The sequence below is a fragment of the Chroicocephalus ridibundus genome, chromosome 3 (assembly GCF_963924245.1).
Source record: "Chroicocephalus ridibundus chromosome 3, bChrRid1.1, whole genome shotgun sequence".
In the NCBI taxonomy this organism is placed as follows: Eukaryota; Metazoa; Chordata; class Aves; order Charadriiformes; family Laridae; genus Chroicocephalus; species Chroicocephalus ridibundus.
The window spans coordinates 82,814,474-82,829,572 of record NC_086286.1 but is presented as its reverse complement, the minus strand read 5'-3'; the positions used below and the strand labels follow the sequence as shown (position 1 = coordinate 82,829,572).

The following is a 15,099-nucleotide window of genomic DNA, read 5'->3' as shown; positions in this document are numbered from 1 at the left end:
TCTCCTTTTGTTCTTGAGGTCCAGCCAAAGGTCCCTATTTAGCCAGGCCGGTCTCCTTCCCCACCTACTTGTTTTTCGGCACACAGGGACAGCCTCCTCCTGTGCCTTTAAGACTTCTCTCTTGAAGTATGTCCAGCCTTCCTGGGCTCCTATATCCTTCAGGGCAGCCTCCCAAGGGATTTTACCCAGCAGTCTTCTGAACAGGTCAAAATTTGCCCTCCGGAAGTCTAAGGTGGTAGTTTTACTAACCCCTCTCCTTGTTTCTCCAAGAATCAGAAATTCGATCATCTCATGATCACTGTGCCCTAGACGGCCACCAACCTTTACTTCCCCTACAAGTTCTTCCCTGTTCACAAGAAGCAAGTCCAGGAGGGCACCTTCCCTCGTCGGCTCACTTACCAGCTGTGTGAGGAAGTTATCCTCCACACATTCCAGGAACCTCCTGGATTGTTCCCTCTCTGCTGTGTTGTATTCCCAGCAGATATCTGGGAGGTTTAAGTCCCCCACAAGAACAACGGCGAGTGATTGCGAGATTTCCCCCAGCTGCTTATAGAAAGCTTCGTCTGCCTCGCTGCTTTGGTTGGGAGGTTTATAGCAGACTCCCACAGCGATATCAGCTTTATTGGCCCTTAACCTAAACCAAACACTCTCCACCCCATCATCAGTATACTTGATTTCCGAGCTCTCATAGCATTCTCTAATATACAGGGCCACTCCTCCACCTCTCCTTTCCTGTCTGTCCCTCCTGAAGAGCTTGAAGCCATTGATTGTGGCACTCCAGTCGTGTGAGGCATCCCACCACGTTTCTGTGATAGCCACTATGTCATAGTTTCCCTGGTGCATCATGGCTTCAAGCTCCCTGTTTGTTGTGCATACTGCGTGCATTGGTATAGACGCATTTCAGATGTGCCAATGACTCCAGCACCTTTTTGTGAGTGCTGGGAAGTGGAAGTGGGCCCCACTTCCCACCAGACCCCTCTCAGGTGCTTCCATGATTTCTAAGCATCTGCCCCTTCTCTCAAATGAAATGGCAGAGTGAGAGTCCTCGCTAGTCACCATCCTTCAAGCCCTGGCATGCCTCCCTTGGGTTTATTCCTGACGGGCTCTGTTATCTCCCCTTCCACCCTCATATCTAGTTTAAAGCCCTGTCAATGAGCCTTGCTAACTCCTGCCCCAAAATTCTTTCCCCCTTCTGGGACAGGTGCGCCCCACCTGCCACCAGCAGGTCAGGTGACTCATATAGCAGCCTGTGATCAAAAAACCCAAAGCCCTGCCGATAACACCAGTCCTGGAGCCATGAGTTGACCTTTTGCTTCTTCCTGTTAATTTCCTCATTCATGATTGCCACTGAAGGGATAGAGGAGAATACAACTTGTGTTCCTGATCCCTTAAGCTGTTGCCCCAAGGCTCTAAAATATCTTTTAATTGATTTTGGGCTCCTTCTACCCACTTCATCACTACCCACCTGAAATACTAAGAGGGGGTAATAGTCAGAGGAGTTCACTAGGGCCAGAAGTTTGTCCAACACATCCCTGACCCGTGCCCCAGGGAGGCAGCAGACTTCCCTGTGAAGTGGGTCTGGATGGCATATTGGCCCCTCTGCCCCCCTCAGTAGAGAGTCACCCACAACAATGACCCGTCTGCTTTTCCTTTTGGAGCCGGTTGTGATGCTGGGTCCATGGCAACTTGGTCTTTCTGACATTTCTGACCTGGGTGTATCATCCTCCTCTCCAACAGCCATTTCCTCCTGCAGGGCTTCATACCTGTTCTGCAAGGGCAACTGGGAAGGTGGGAGGGACCAGGAGGGGATTCACCTGCCTCCCCGAGCAGGGACCTGTTTCCATTCCCCCTCTTCTCTGCGATCCCCTCCCATTGCCTGGTGACGAGAGGGGATGGGTCCTCTGATTTGTGTGGGGCCTCACCCTGTTCCCTCTCTCAGGGAGCGGGTCCACCAGTCACTCTCCCTCTCACATTCTCTGATACTCTTCAACCTCTCCACTTCCTCCTTCAGCTCAGCCACCAGAATGAGCAGATCATTTACCTGTTCACATCTGACACAGGTGTTGTCTCCGCTGCCCTCCATTGCGAGTGCCAGGCTCCGACACTCTCTGCAGCCAGAGGCCTGGACACCCATATGTTTGTGCGGGGCCTCTGCCTGGGTGCCCACAGTTTTTTTAACAGCAGCCTTTGACCAGGTAGCAACCATGGCTGGATCTCTACACACAAGTGAGACCTTGTGAGTTGACGGTCAGCTGGGGTGAGCACTGGTTGCTCTGTGGCCAGGGACTAGTCCCTGCCCACCCGGAGGCTTCCTATAACCTGGTGGCTTGATCGACCCGGGGAGGTGCTGTCTCTGCCCCCAGGCTCACTCAGCAGCCCGCCCACCAGCTGACAGACCTCAGCACAGGCCGAGGGCTTTTGCCCGCTTCCAAAAGCCCCAAAAAGAGCTTTTCGTCAGCCCTTTTCGCTGCAGATCCCTTCCCCAGTGCAGTCTTACCTGCCCTGAAGCTGGTCTCCGTGGCAATTTGTCTTAAATCTGTAGATAATTCAAATCCTTTTAGGAGAAACATGTCTTAAAGTTGCCAGTACTGTAGTACAGTTGCAACTGTACTAAAATATGCATCAAAAGATAACCTGGATGCTGAAGGTAGTATTTCTATGCATTTTATAGTGCAAAATTTGGAGGATTCTGTAACCGTGCCTTCTTACAGTGATTCCACAGATATCTTAAACATAAATTATGTCAAATTTCAAAGCACGTTACTGATTTTCCAATAATTGTGCCTGTATTGCAATGTTGAAGTGTCTGTTACATCTGTTTTGGAATGAGATACATATTTTTCAGAAAAGCATCTTGTCCCAGGTCACACAGAAAATCGGTGGTAATGAAAATAAACCCCAGAAATTCCAGGTCCTGCTTCCCTTCTCCAAACCATACGTACACTCAGTATGGATACAGGACACCGCCGAAGTGTACTGTCTTTTCCCACAGTGGCTTATCCACATAAAAAGGACTTCAAAGTCAAATAAGCAGAGTTTTCTATGTCAAGTGATCTTTTTATTAAACTTTTTCCTGTTGTGAGATTCAGAAAGCTTTCAATATAATTTTGAAAAGGAATAATAAAAATATGGTATCGTCGAGGTTCACACTGCTGTATTGCAAATCGATATAAAAAATTAAACTGAATTGTTTTATGGACAAGGTTGTAGAGAAGAAATTTTTTCATTTCCTTTTAATGTTGTGCATGGAAGTGATTCATTTTCTTAAATCCTGTTCCAGACAGAAATAAGTGGCTATGATGTAATTTTGTTCTTTATAGGAAGTACATGTCTAAGCTGGCAACCTTTATGGAGGTCTTTGAACCATCTCTGTAGCTTTCCAATCCATAACGATCTGAAACAGGATTATCAGTACAGCCCATAGCATGCTTGATTAGGACTAAAATGCCTTCAGCCATCAGCCCTGATCAATCACTGTAGCACAGCACCTACCGTGCCTCCTCCTCCCAGTATCATCCACGCCACGTCAGTGATATTGGGATTTTTGGATGAGCATATTCACTGCCTTCTGGCTATGCCTGTATTTGGAGAACTGTAGGCCCTTCACGCTTCCAAAAATCCATCACTTCCATCTCTGGAAATGTTGACAGTATACTAGCATCCATTGAACTCTCAATAATATGCTTTTGACTTTTTATCCCTCTACACCTTACATATTCATTGTCTCTGATTAACAAATGGCCAATTTCAAAATTGGAACACAGCAGATATAAGCATGTATTATAGTGGTATATTAGAATGAGTTTGTATTTAAATTTTTCTCTCCTGATCTCACATTTGAAAATTAGTCTGGTAAATTCCTGACAAACCATAGAAGTTTTAATTCTGTGTATGTGGTTGATATACTTGCAATGATATTGGGGAAAAAAAGAATTGTTTTAGATTCAGTAATTTAAAGTAGTCTGTAAGCTTCATTTCAACTGATTTGTTAGATTATGATCTGAGGTAATGTGGCCTTCTGTTATATATTTAAAGGTTTAATTTTTCAGAGGGCACAGATTGTAAAATATCCTGTAGCTACTGTAATTAAATAGCATTCATTTCTATGGAAACAAGCTTGGGACTGTACTAGGAACAAAGGAGAAGTTCTTTGAGTTCTTAGCATCACCTGGGTTTCCTGTTTTCCTTGTTTGTAGTTCTACTCAGACACTTTTGAAGCTTGCTTGAATGTGGGCTATTTCAAGTAGGTAACAGTACCTCAGGCTTTTGTGGCATGCATCTGTTTCAAAAGTTCTCCATACGTAAAAGGAGGAGAGATCTACAAATGACTTGTTCTGGCATTTGTATTCATCTAGTGATTTTGTGTAGTTAAGCAATTTTGTATTTTCTGCTGGTTTTTATCAGATATAACGTGGAGAGGATAATGCAAAAAACACATGACAGTGATTCCCGAAGAGGAATGTTTATGGGGAGCAAAATACCTATGACCATTTTGTGGAATAGAAATGGAAAGTCAAGTAATTCAAATGGTTATCGTATTACTTGTGAAATTAGGTAGTTAAGAGCAGGACCAATTTTTTTTGTAATTTTTGCCAAGATGTGTAACAAGATGGCTTATTCTTTTTCCCCTGGATTTTGTGCTTGAGAAAATGATTTGAAAATTGGAGAAACCCAAGACGGCTGGTGAACTAAAATGGCAATTCTTCTTCAACTTTTTTTTGGTGGAAAATTAAGACTTTTTCATTTGAGCAATTTCAGAAAAATTTTTTTGGGGCATGTATAATTGTTTTAGACACTATTTCAGATTTTATTTTTCCTTGGAAAATAATAAGAACATCTACATTACTCATGCTATTTTAGGCACTGCGTATCGTCTATTTTGATAAAATATGACTATCCTTTTTTTCCATTGGTTTCTGTTTTGGAAGAAACGGTTACTGCATCAGTATTACACCAATGACTTTCCCTATTGGTTATGGTAAAAAAACTTGGTTATATAAATGTTTTTTAAATAGTGACAACCCTTGTGGATTTCAGGTTCAGTAAAAGTAATTCTACTATATCAAGAATAATACATCTGAATTATCCTGGATATCACTGGAAAAGTATTTAAAGATTGTTTTACAATTGCTCTTGCATAGCTAGCTTGGACTGGCCTTTCTTAAACATTCCTCATCACTGTGATTCTTCAGGTGCTGATCACTATTAAAATCTAGTAAGCTTTTGCTAAGTGGTTATCATGACAGTAAAAACTTGAAGAAGTGTTCAGCTATACAGCAGTCACCTACTATACACAGTCAATAAAACTTCATGACCTACAGGCTGAGCTGTAGCTACATGGTGCTATATTCCCTAGTGTTATTGTTATAGGATAGAGAAGAACTGCCATATCATTAACATTGTAAATGAAGTCATATATAAGACCATTAAAGCAAGCTAAGCATTAAATACACATTTTACTAGTCCTTTTAAATTTTCTGTCTCCGTTTTGAGGTAGCGGTGAAAATTCAGCCATTTCCTCTAGGATGTGCTGCTGGTTGCTTATTGACAACTGGTGTTTCTGCCTAATACAGGTCTATAAGCTGTGTTAAAAATAAGACAAACCCCAACATCTGCATTTTTCAAGCTGTTAGACAGAGATAGGCATTGGCTTGGCTGCTTGTCCACATATCAATGGCAAGATTTATGACTCTTCTGTCTGCTTATCTGAGAGCATGCAGTGCATTCGTCAATTTGATTATTAATAAGGCTATCCTGAATACAAGGTACAACAGCAGTAAATAACAGCCTGCTTGGGAGGGAACAACATGACTCAGTATGCTATAACAGCTTCTGGAAACCAGTATAACTTTACAATTGAGTATACCTGAAATGGAGAGCCAATCCTTTTTATTCATTTCCTTACCCATTTTATAAAAAATGCAGTGTAATTTGTAGCTTGTCCCCCAGTATTAAGCCAGTGGACTTACACAATATTTTATTTAAAAATACTCAAAGTAGGTTTTTTTTTTGCTATTATTTGCATATTCATTAACAAATGTAGGAACATAATGGTAAGGTCAAGGCAGTTTAAGATTACCAAGTACCTACCTGAGGCAGACAAACCATATGCTGCCAGCTTTGTAGCACGTATATTTACCACAGGGACAGAGAATGTGTGAGTGAGGGAGGAAACCACTGAATGGTGCACGTGGCAAATCACATGTTGTTGCCACTCAAAGGAGATAGAGACTTTGTTGTCTTCATAAAATTGTCTTCCTATGTGATGGACTGTCACTACCATTAGGAATTACCCAGATACGAGAGGTCAAAATCCATTTTTATTTGTATTTATCTTATGCTGAGAGTAGTGGCTGAAACTTTGACAAGGAATTCCCCAGCTCAAGAATTTAGAAATGAGCAGAATGAAAAACACAAGAATAAAGAAGGAAGATTGTATTGACACATTGAAATTAAAGAAGAAATCTTCCAATGTAAAATTTTCAGGGAGAAGAAAGAGACATTGTAATGCTTATTTCTCTTTATGAATCCATGGTAACTCAGGATATAATCTTTTTTTTTAACAACCTTTCGTGCGATACTGGTTTATCCAAATACATTTGACTAACTGCTTTCCAGATGCCTTAGGAAAGCCTATGAAGTCTATCCTAATTTTCATAATGCTCATGGAAATGTCTTTTTATTTTTCTTGTCTCTTAGTATCTATACTTACCATTTATTCACCAATGTTTAGCTTTCAGCTGCAATTTTTTAATATTTTGCCCAAATCAAAATAGGATCCTCCTATATGTCACTGTTTGATTTATAAAGTTTAGATGCTGTGCATCTCAAGCAGCACAAAATCTTGTCTATCAGACTATGTTTTCCTGAACAGAGCACTTCATTAATTTCAAAAGCAGTAGGTTGCCTTTCATGTTAATATTGCATTATTGACCAAATTAACATGGTCATTTTTTTCAGTTTTAAAGTGTGCTAAGCCTATATTTACCTGAATGTTATCCAACTTTCTTTTGCTTTAGCTTTTGAAGTATTGTTAATATTGGTTACTGATTATAGACACATTCTATGCTCAATGAGTTTGCATCATTTCCCTAGGTATCTAAATTTTTTTAAGCGTCTGCCTCATTATCAGTTTTAAATGACTGATGTTTAAATAATTATTAGTTGCATCTCATCTTAGTGGTTAGTGCTTGTGCTTTTAAATTAATATTATTTGAGCATCTGCCCCTAGGGCTCTAACCAGCAATTTAAAAGAGTCGTCTCCAGGAAAAAAATTAATGCCTCCATCCTGTAGTAAGAAACAGGTTGGAAGAGGCAGGAGGTTTGCAAAACTGTAAAGCCACTTCATATTTAAGTTTCAGACAGGGAGAGAGTTGATAACTAAATACACCTTCTTTTTATTTTAGAAATGGTTCATCTACTTGGCTGCTCAACAAGACTGTTTACAAACTGATTATAGTTTGTGAGGTTCAGTCTGACTTGGTTCCTGTACAGATTCTGAGACCTTCTTGCTGAGAAAATAGTGGAGTGTTGAATAATTTTTTTTAGGCAATACAAAGCCAGGTAGCAACACTACTTTGGAAATGAATAAGCACAAGCTAGAAGAAAGTGAATGAAAAACATTTCTTGCACAAATACAATTCCTGGCTTGTAATTACTGATCCTCAGATGATGGCCATTGGATGTCCATTAGTATAAACATATGCTGTTACCATGAGGACTGGAGAGACCATAGGGATGCTGATTGTTTTTCTGAGGCATTCCATGTCACCATAGTAGGGACATATCTTCAAATTACTTTTACTATCACTGTATCCTTGGCCTTTCCAGACCCAAGAATGATGTTACTTCAAAGTATGTATAAATTTACATTTTTATGGTCAAGGATATCTCATTATGAGAAAAGAAGAGGTGAAGCACAGCACAGTTTCACAAACTTGCTTCATTTAAGACTAAGGCCTGCTCAGAAGCCCTCTAGAAATTGCCTGTCGTTTGAGGCATGTCCTACTCTGGCAGTACGCTTTGTGTGGGGATGCTTTCATTGCATGATAGAGCTTATGCAGGCTGTAGTTGCTTAGATTCCTGTATTTCCTGAGGATGAGGTTAGCATGTACGTGCCGCTCAGTGCAAAATATGAGCCCTTTGCTCAACATATTTATCAGTTCAGGCACACAGTCATGCTAAAATATCTATACATTCTCATTTCTGGAGGAAGTTTGAGGCATCCCAGTTCCATGCTCCTTTACGCGTTGCACTTTCAGTGAACTTTCCAGTTCACTATAGCTGTACTATAAGTCTAGAAGAGTGAAAAATAAGAATCCAGAAATCCCCACCCAGCCACACATATGTGGTGGTTGATCTGGTAAAGGTAAATGTAATCATTTCAAATTTAACTATGTAAAATGATAATTACATATTCTTTATTCCTCTCCTATTTTGCTTCTAAATAGACTGGTTAGTTTATATTGCCACACTCTTTTTATTCACAATAGTAAAATGAATATTGTATGGAAAAACCAAACAGCTTTTCTTTAAGGTAAGTTTGACTTGTTGCTGGGTTATTTCTTTGGCCTCAACCTCACCAAAATCATGAGACAATTTCATGGCTTGCACTGTATCAGGTTTATTAAGTTAAAAAGTTCAGGCTGATGAATCTTTTCCCAAACTGATAATTAAAGATATTCTTGTATGTCTTTTTGGCTTACTTGTGGTTTGGTTTTTTTCTTTCTTCTACCAGGAGGCATTTTTGAGTGTGTAGAATCTGGTCCAATGGGAGCAGAAGAATTAGCCTTCAGATTTGCTGTGAACACAATCAACAGAAATAGAACTCTTCTGCCAAACACCACGTTAACATATGACACCCAAAAGATAAATCTCTATGATAGTTTTGAAGCATCCAAAAAAGGTAACCTTTTGCATATTTATTTTTTTAATGAGAAACTAAGACTTACTTGGTTTACCAACCCAAAAAAATGTCTGTTCAATAAAGCTGTATGCAATGCGATTGTACAAGGATGTGGCTGACATCAAAGAACTGCTTTAACAACCACCCCTTGAAGGCTGTAATGGTAACTGCTTGAAAATTACATTGTCATTTTGCTCCCACTGCCCATGTCTAAAAGCTATTTATTTGAATATTTAAAATATGAAATAAATTTTTCTGAGCTTTGTGACTATGTTGTTTTCGAGCCCACGTCCTTTGGAGTGAGAAAACAGTATCTCTAGACTTTCTCCTGGAAAATGGCAAGTGCCCCAAATTCTAGTGAACTTGGAAGAATGCTGCAATTCAGTTTTAAGCATTCTATCACTTTAAGTACATCTCCACAAATACCTTTAGCATATGAATATCTCATATAGTTAATCAGGTGTGGGCTTCAAAGGGGAACAAGTAGTTGTAGTTTTGTGCATCTTATGTCAATGAGGCATAAAAATAAGCCTAAATATTAAGTTTGTGTAAGAATATTGCTATCAGGTGGATGTCTAGGCCTGAGTTTGGCAGTTTTCTCTTAACCATAAATGATCTGTTTAAAGAAAAATTAAAAGTTAAAGATAATTTTGAACATTTTTCCTAAATTTTCAATTCTTTGATTCTCACAAAAATGGCAGTTTTCAGATTGCTTTACATTAAAGTCTATGACAATAGATGCAAGTTGTACTGCATCATTGCCATACCCTAGAAAGTACAAGCCCCAACAAGTTCATTATGTACTTACAGGAGAAAATACAAAGCCTGGTGTCAGAACTCAGCAGGACTAAATTTTGCACTGTTACATGTTCTTTAATAACATTTTGTTTTAAATAAATTGAAGAGCCAATTTCATATGAATATTGTCCTTAACAAGGAAATAAGAAAGGTGAAAGAATCAGAGGTCTACCTGTATTTTTTATGACAAGTTTCTAGGCTAAGTCTGCCAAGTGATCTGGTCCCAACCTGCCACTCCCCAGTGTTGAAGACTGAAAGCTTTACACAACAATGGAATAAACAATTCTAATGTAGGCTGTCGTTAGGCATGAAAATAGACAGTATCCATATTTGTACAGAAATACACACAGTTGGGTCATTGTAAGATGCTCCGATTTATGAAAAATTCTATGGGCTGAATATTTATGCCTAGCAAGATGCTTTCTTTGCAGAGGAGAGTGTGTGGAAGGAGGAGGCAAACACCACTTTTAATGAAATATTTTTGAGTTGTTATTCTGTTTCTTTTTGATGGTGGATTAAAGCAAATTCTGAGAGACTATCTTTCCATCTCAGCCAACAGTGAATGAATGGGCTGATCCCTAATTCTGGCCCCTTTTTTCTCCTTTCCTCCTCATCTTCCAAATTCAACTGCTGCCTGACTCCAGTACACGCTGTCCTGTGAAATTTAATGGGACAGTATCATTCCATTCATGAGGGAGGGTGTATGTAGAGAGCAGAGAAATTTGTTCTGCTATCTTTAATTCTTTAAGCCTTTCCTGAGACAACACAACTACTCTTAGTCCTTAATTGGGGCTTGCTTGAGGGTGCAAGCTAGCCTGAATATTATGTTGCTAATTCTTGATAGACTATAATAGATGAAGTTAGAATGGCAACATGCCATTGATTGGATATATTGAATAGATTGTATATATTCATTGTTCCCACTTGCATCTTGGATGAGAATGCAACTCTATTTGTAACTGGTCACGCTGTATCAAAATCTGTGTAATCTTCCAGTGCTAACAGCTTTTTGCTTTATCAATTCACAATACAGCCAACTACATTTGTGCTAACAGGTGCTTTAGTTCAGAATCAAAGGCTAAAGGTTAACATAAAATGGTTCATTTTATTATGATGGCTCCAAAGCAGAGTTTTAACAATGAGGCTTAAGCATTTGACTCATTTTTGTGGTTCATGATTATGTCCATTAGTGAACAGCCAGGCTCTGCATCACAAATAGCCTGTTTAGACCTCTTAGTAGAATATACTTTTGAAGTTGAATATAGATGAAATATTAATGGATCTTTAAAGGTACTATATGAAAGAGTAACCTGAAGGCAAGATGATATTTCCAAGATACTGTTTCAGTGAAGAATAATGTAAATGCAAACAAAATATCTCTGAATGCACTAGAAAAATTGGTATGCGTATGATAGAGCCAGTGCCGTATTAAATCACGTGTGAAAGCATTGCATTATTCAAATCTCAGAAACAGGAAAAAAAAAAAAGCCCATTGAAAAGCCATCTGGTAGCTATTGCTGCTGTTAGTGATCCCATTTACTGACATTTGCATAAAGCTTGTTGATTACTCTTAGGAAGGGCAATATTAGCATAAATGTTTTTTTAGCAAGCTAGTCATTTAGGCCCTGATCTGGTGCTTAGAAATGCAATGGAGATCCTGTGTGTATACGAGAAGTTCATTTAAACCACCATTGCTCTGCAGTAATAAAAAGGTGTGCCAGCAGAGTTTCTGGAATGCACTCGAAAGACTTAACAATATTTTCATCATGTTGAAAAGAATGTGCATAATAAAACAATTAATTTTGACTTGCTGAGAAAAGTAACACAGCAAGATGTGTTTCTACTGCGTGTTTCCTCATCTGTCAGGAACATTGATGGTGGAGTAAAAATACTAATTAATCAAACCTCATACAAATACTCACATCTATATTGGATTAGGGAGATAATTTTTATTACTTCTCTCTACCAAACAGGATATTTTCTTAGAAGACAAAATCTGTCGTTTTTCAGAACTGCATACTCATAAAGGTTATGTCTCTGGTAGTGATCTGAACAGGAGCACGGCATGGGCTGGAACACTGGACTGCATTATTCACCAGTTTTCCTGTCTTCTTTTTTGGCATGTCCCAACTAATATTCTACAAGATAATACTGGAACCTACTGTGGGAGATAATACAGACCAGAGACTACTCACGCACAGTATAGGTAGGGTTACCCTATATTGGAAAGAGGAGAGCTAAGACGCTTAAATGCAGCAGTACTGCATCACTGACTCTCAGGGCTAGTTTCATCTACTAATACAGGTGTAGCAAAACTGAGTATTTCCTGTGTTTATGAAGGGACACTGAATTTTTTTCATTAGCAGATATCAATTGAATTTTCTTTTAGGAGAAAATGGTGACCTTTACATTTTGCGAGTCAACATGCCTACTTTTCATGAAATTAATCATTTGGATGATACTTAGCTGGAATACACTTAACCCACACAATTTCTGAGTAGTTAGAATTTCAGTAGAAATAGTGCTGATTGATTGAGGAAGAAGTTAACACTTAAACAGTCTAGGTTAGAATACTGTCCCACGTGGCCCTTTTCCAAATGTAAGATGCAGCTGAGCATAAATCTCTTCTCTTGTCAGTGCTTTTTAAAAGATACACAATTGCTGGCCTTTGTGACTTCCACTGACATAGAAGTGTTTATTAAATGTGGCTGAGCGCTATTTCAATGTTAAGGGTTGCTATTCATCAGCTCATAGTGAAAGCTTAGAAATGTATTCTGAAGTTGAAATCTGTGTAAGTGAAAGTGTTACACAGGAAGGGAGCACTGTCAGCAATGAAGTTATATTTCACGGAGTGCCTTTTGTTTAATATGAATTGTGCAATACCTTCTGGCAGACTGCCTTCTTTCCTCTCATCATTGACAGACTTCTGTCTCCTATTCAGCCTGTGATCAGCTGTCCCTTGGGGTGGCTGCCATCTTCGGACCATCCCATAGCTCCTCAGCTAATGCTGTGCAATCCATCTGCAACGCTTTGGGTGTTCCACATATCCAGACCCGCTGGAAACATCAGGTGTCAGACAACAAGGACTCCTTCTATGTCAGCCTCTATCCAGATTTCTCTTCACTCAGCCGTGCCATCCTTGACCTTGTGCAGTTCTTCAAGTGGAAAACAGTTACTGTTGTTTATGATGACAGCACTGGTAAGGCTAAAGCATTAGACTATGTGCAGATGTATTCATGTGAGAGGGAGGGGGGATGTCACTACTCATATTTCTTAATTTAAGAAATCTTAACTAAATTACAAGAACTTCTATTGGAAAGGTAGTGTATAAAAAATAATGTGGGTTTATTAGCCTAACCTCATAAGTATGCTTCAGTTGCTGAATTCTGTTTGTTTGAGCTAACAGCTGTCAGTCACGCTCTATGTATGTTTTCTGCAGTCTCTAAACAGTTGCTAACAGCTATGTCTTTTGATTTTATTTGAAACTTAAATTTTGAAGAAAAATATGGTAACTTGAAAGATGCGCTAGTATGACCAGTGAAATAGAAGACCTAAATTCTAGCGCAGCTTCTAATACTAGTTAAGTTAAAAAAGAGATGCGGTATTTCTTTAGAATTTCAGCATCTGCTTCTTCAGAGAGAATTGCAGACGGAGCCCTGGTTTTAGCTGCTAGGAATTGAAACCAAAAGAAGTTTGGAGGCCTGTTTTGCAGATGAGTTGCATGAGTTAAAAATGAACTCCTGACTTTCCAGCAGAAACATACCAGTTCGCTTCCTTTCCCTTACCTCACCCTAAAATTTCTTTTGCCCTTCTGTTTTGCCTTGACAGTGACCTCTTTGAAAAATGCTGTAAAAACTTTAGTTTGATTTGAGGTCTATCTAGTGCCAGTCAGAACTAAGACCTTGGTAAGAGGAAAATCTGACTGTAATGGAAGATACAAGGAACGTACTTAGCCAAACGAGATATATTTAATCTTCTTGGAAACGTTGCTAGCTTCTTCCATGCTGGTTGAACAGTCATTGGCAACAAAAGAGCATCGTGAGCCTCAAACCCTTCTCATGGTTCAGTGGACTGGAAGATTGTTGATACCCTTGTTACATCATGCTACTATCTATCTAAACCTGAAATAAAAAAATAAGATCAAGAAACAATATGTGCTACATGTGAAGCTACCTGTGGTGAAGACAAACGGCAACTACAGCAGGATAGAACACCTGTCCTGTTTGAATTATTTAAGTTCAAATAAGATGTGTGTATAGCTATCAAAAGTGAGAAGGGAACAATCAGAGATGGCAGTGCATAAAATTATTTATAACTGATTTTTTGCTTTATGCCCTCTAAAAAAGAAAGGAAGGCAGTGAAGTTTAGAGGCTGTCTCCCTAGAAGTTTGTTGGCTGATGTCACCAAAAGCCTCAGGTAATCAAACTTCTGATTTAAAGTTTAGCTTTACAGACTTAAGGCAAGAAATATGTAGCCTGATTATTAATGTTTTTTGATATTTTTTGTCCTGAAATAGGACAGAAGTGAAAAAAACCCTCAAATTTTAATCAAATGATGATTGAAAAAGTGATTTGTTCAGTGAAACAGTTGTAGACTTAGGTTTACATAAATTAGAAATGTTTCATTTTGATTTAAATTGCTTGGGAACTAACTATTTTTACAATAAACAGGATTATCTTTAAAAACAGGCCTTTCAGTTAGAAAAGTCATATATTTTAACAGTTTGAAACTGCTTTGCTCAATATCTTCATGTATCCCCCCGCCAAAAAAAACCAACAACAAACAACAAAACAAAACAAACCCAAACAAAAGAAATCAAAAATAAATATTTTATGTTTAATGGGCTCTCTAAGCTCCATGTTTTCTGAAAGAGGTATGTTGTTAGCTTTTCATAAAGTATGTTTTGAAGTCAGGATGTAAGTAGAAATAGGAATGAAGATGGAAAAGAAGTTTTTCTTGTGTATGTTGTGATCTACTTGATCTACCTGTGACTACAGTAAACATTTAAGAGAAAAAAAAAAAAGAACATGAGCTGTTTTTAAATAAACTTTAAGTTTGACAATGAATAAGGAGATTCAGGCATAGTTTATTTAAAAAGCATAAAGAATTATTTCAGGAAATATTGACTTCAAATTAATATTTCTTTCTGGAGTGGCTAGACCCTTCATATTATGATACTGGTTGTTCTTCCTGATAAATAGTAATCCCACCTACAACATCTTTTTTTCTTGAAATCTGTTGCTCTCTGAAGAGACAGAAAGAAGAATCAGTTTTAAAAAGGTTATCTTCTCTTTTTTGTGGCCTTTGCTAAACGTAAATTTAAAATCTACTTTAAGACTGTCAGTTTCTCTTTGTTAGTAGCATCTGCTATGGATAATTCAAAGCCTTCAAAAGCA

At 38.6% G+C, this 15,099-nt stretch overlaps 1 protein-coding gene across 3 annotated transcripts in view; it reads left to right on the top strand.

Annotated features, from left to right (window-relative positions):
- The window catches only part of GRIK2 (glutamate ionotropic receptor kainate type subunit 2), a 418,840-nt gene that overhangs the window by 132,320 nt on the left and 271,421 nt on the right, over positions 1-15,099 (top strand). For 2 of the 3 annotated variants that reach the window (XM_063329880.1, XM_063329879.1), the window contains 2 exons: positions 8,738-8,905; positions 12,645-12,902. In XM_063329880.1, the coding sequence (XP_063185950.1) occupies positions 8,738-8,905; positions 12,645-12,902 (426 nt within the window). Of the gene's footprint in view, positions 1-8,737; positions 8,906-12,625; positions 12,903-15,099 lie in introns of those variants that run through there. The other variant, XM_063329881.1, reaches the window with a different exon arrangement.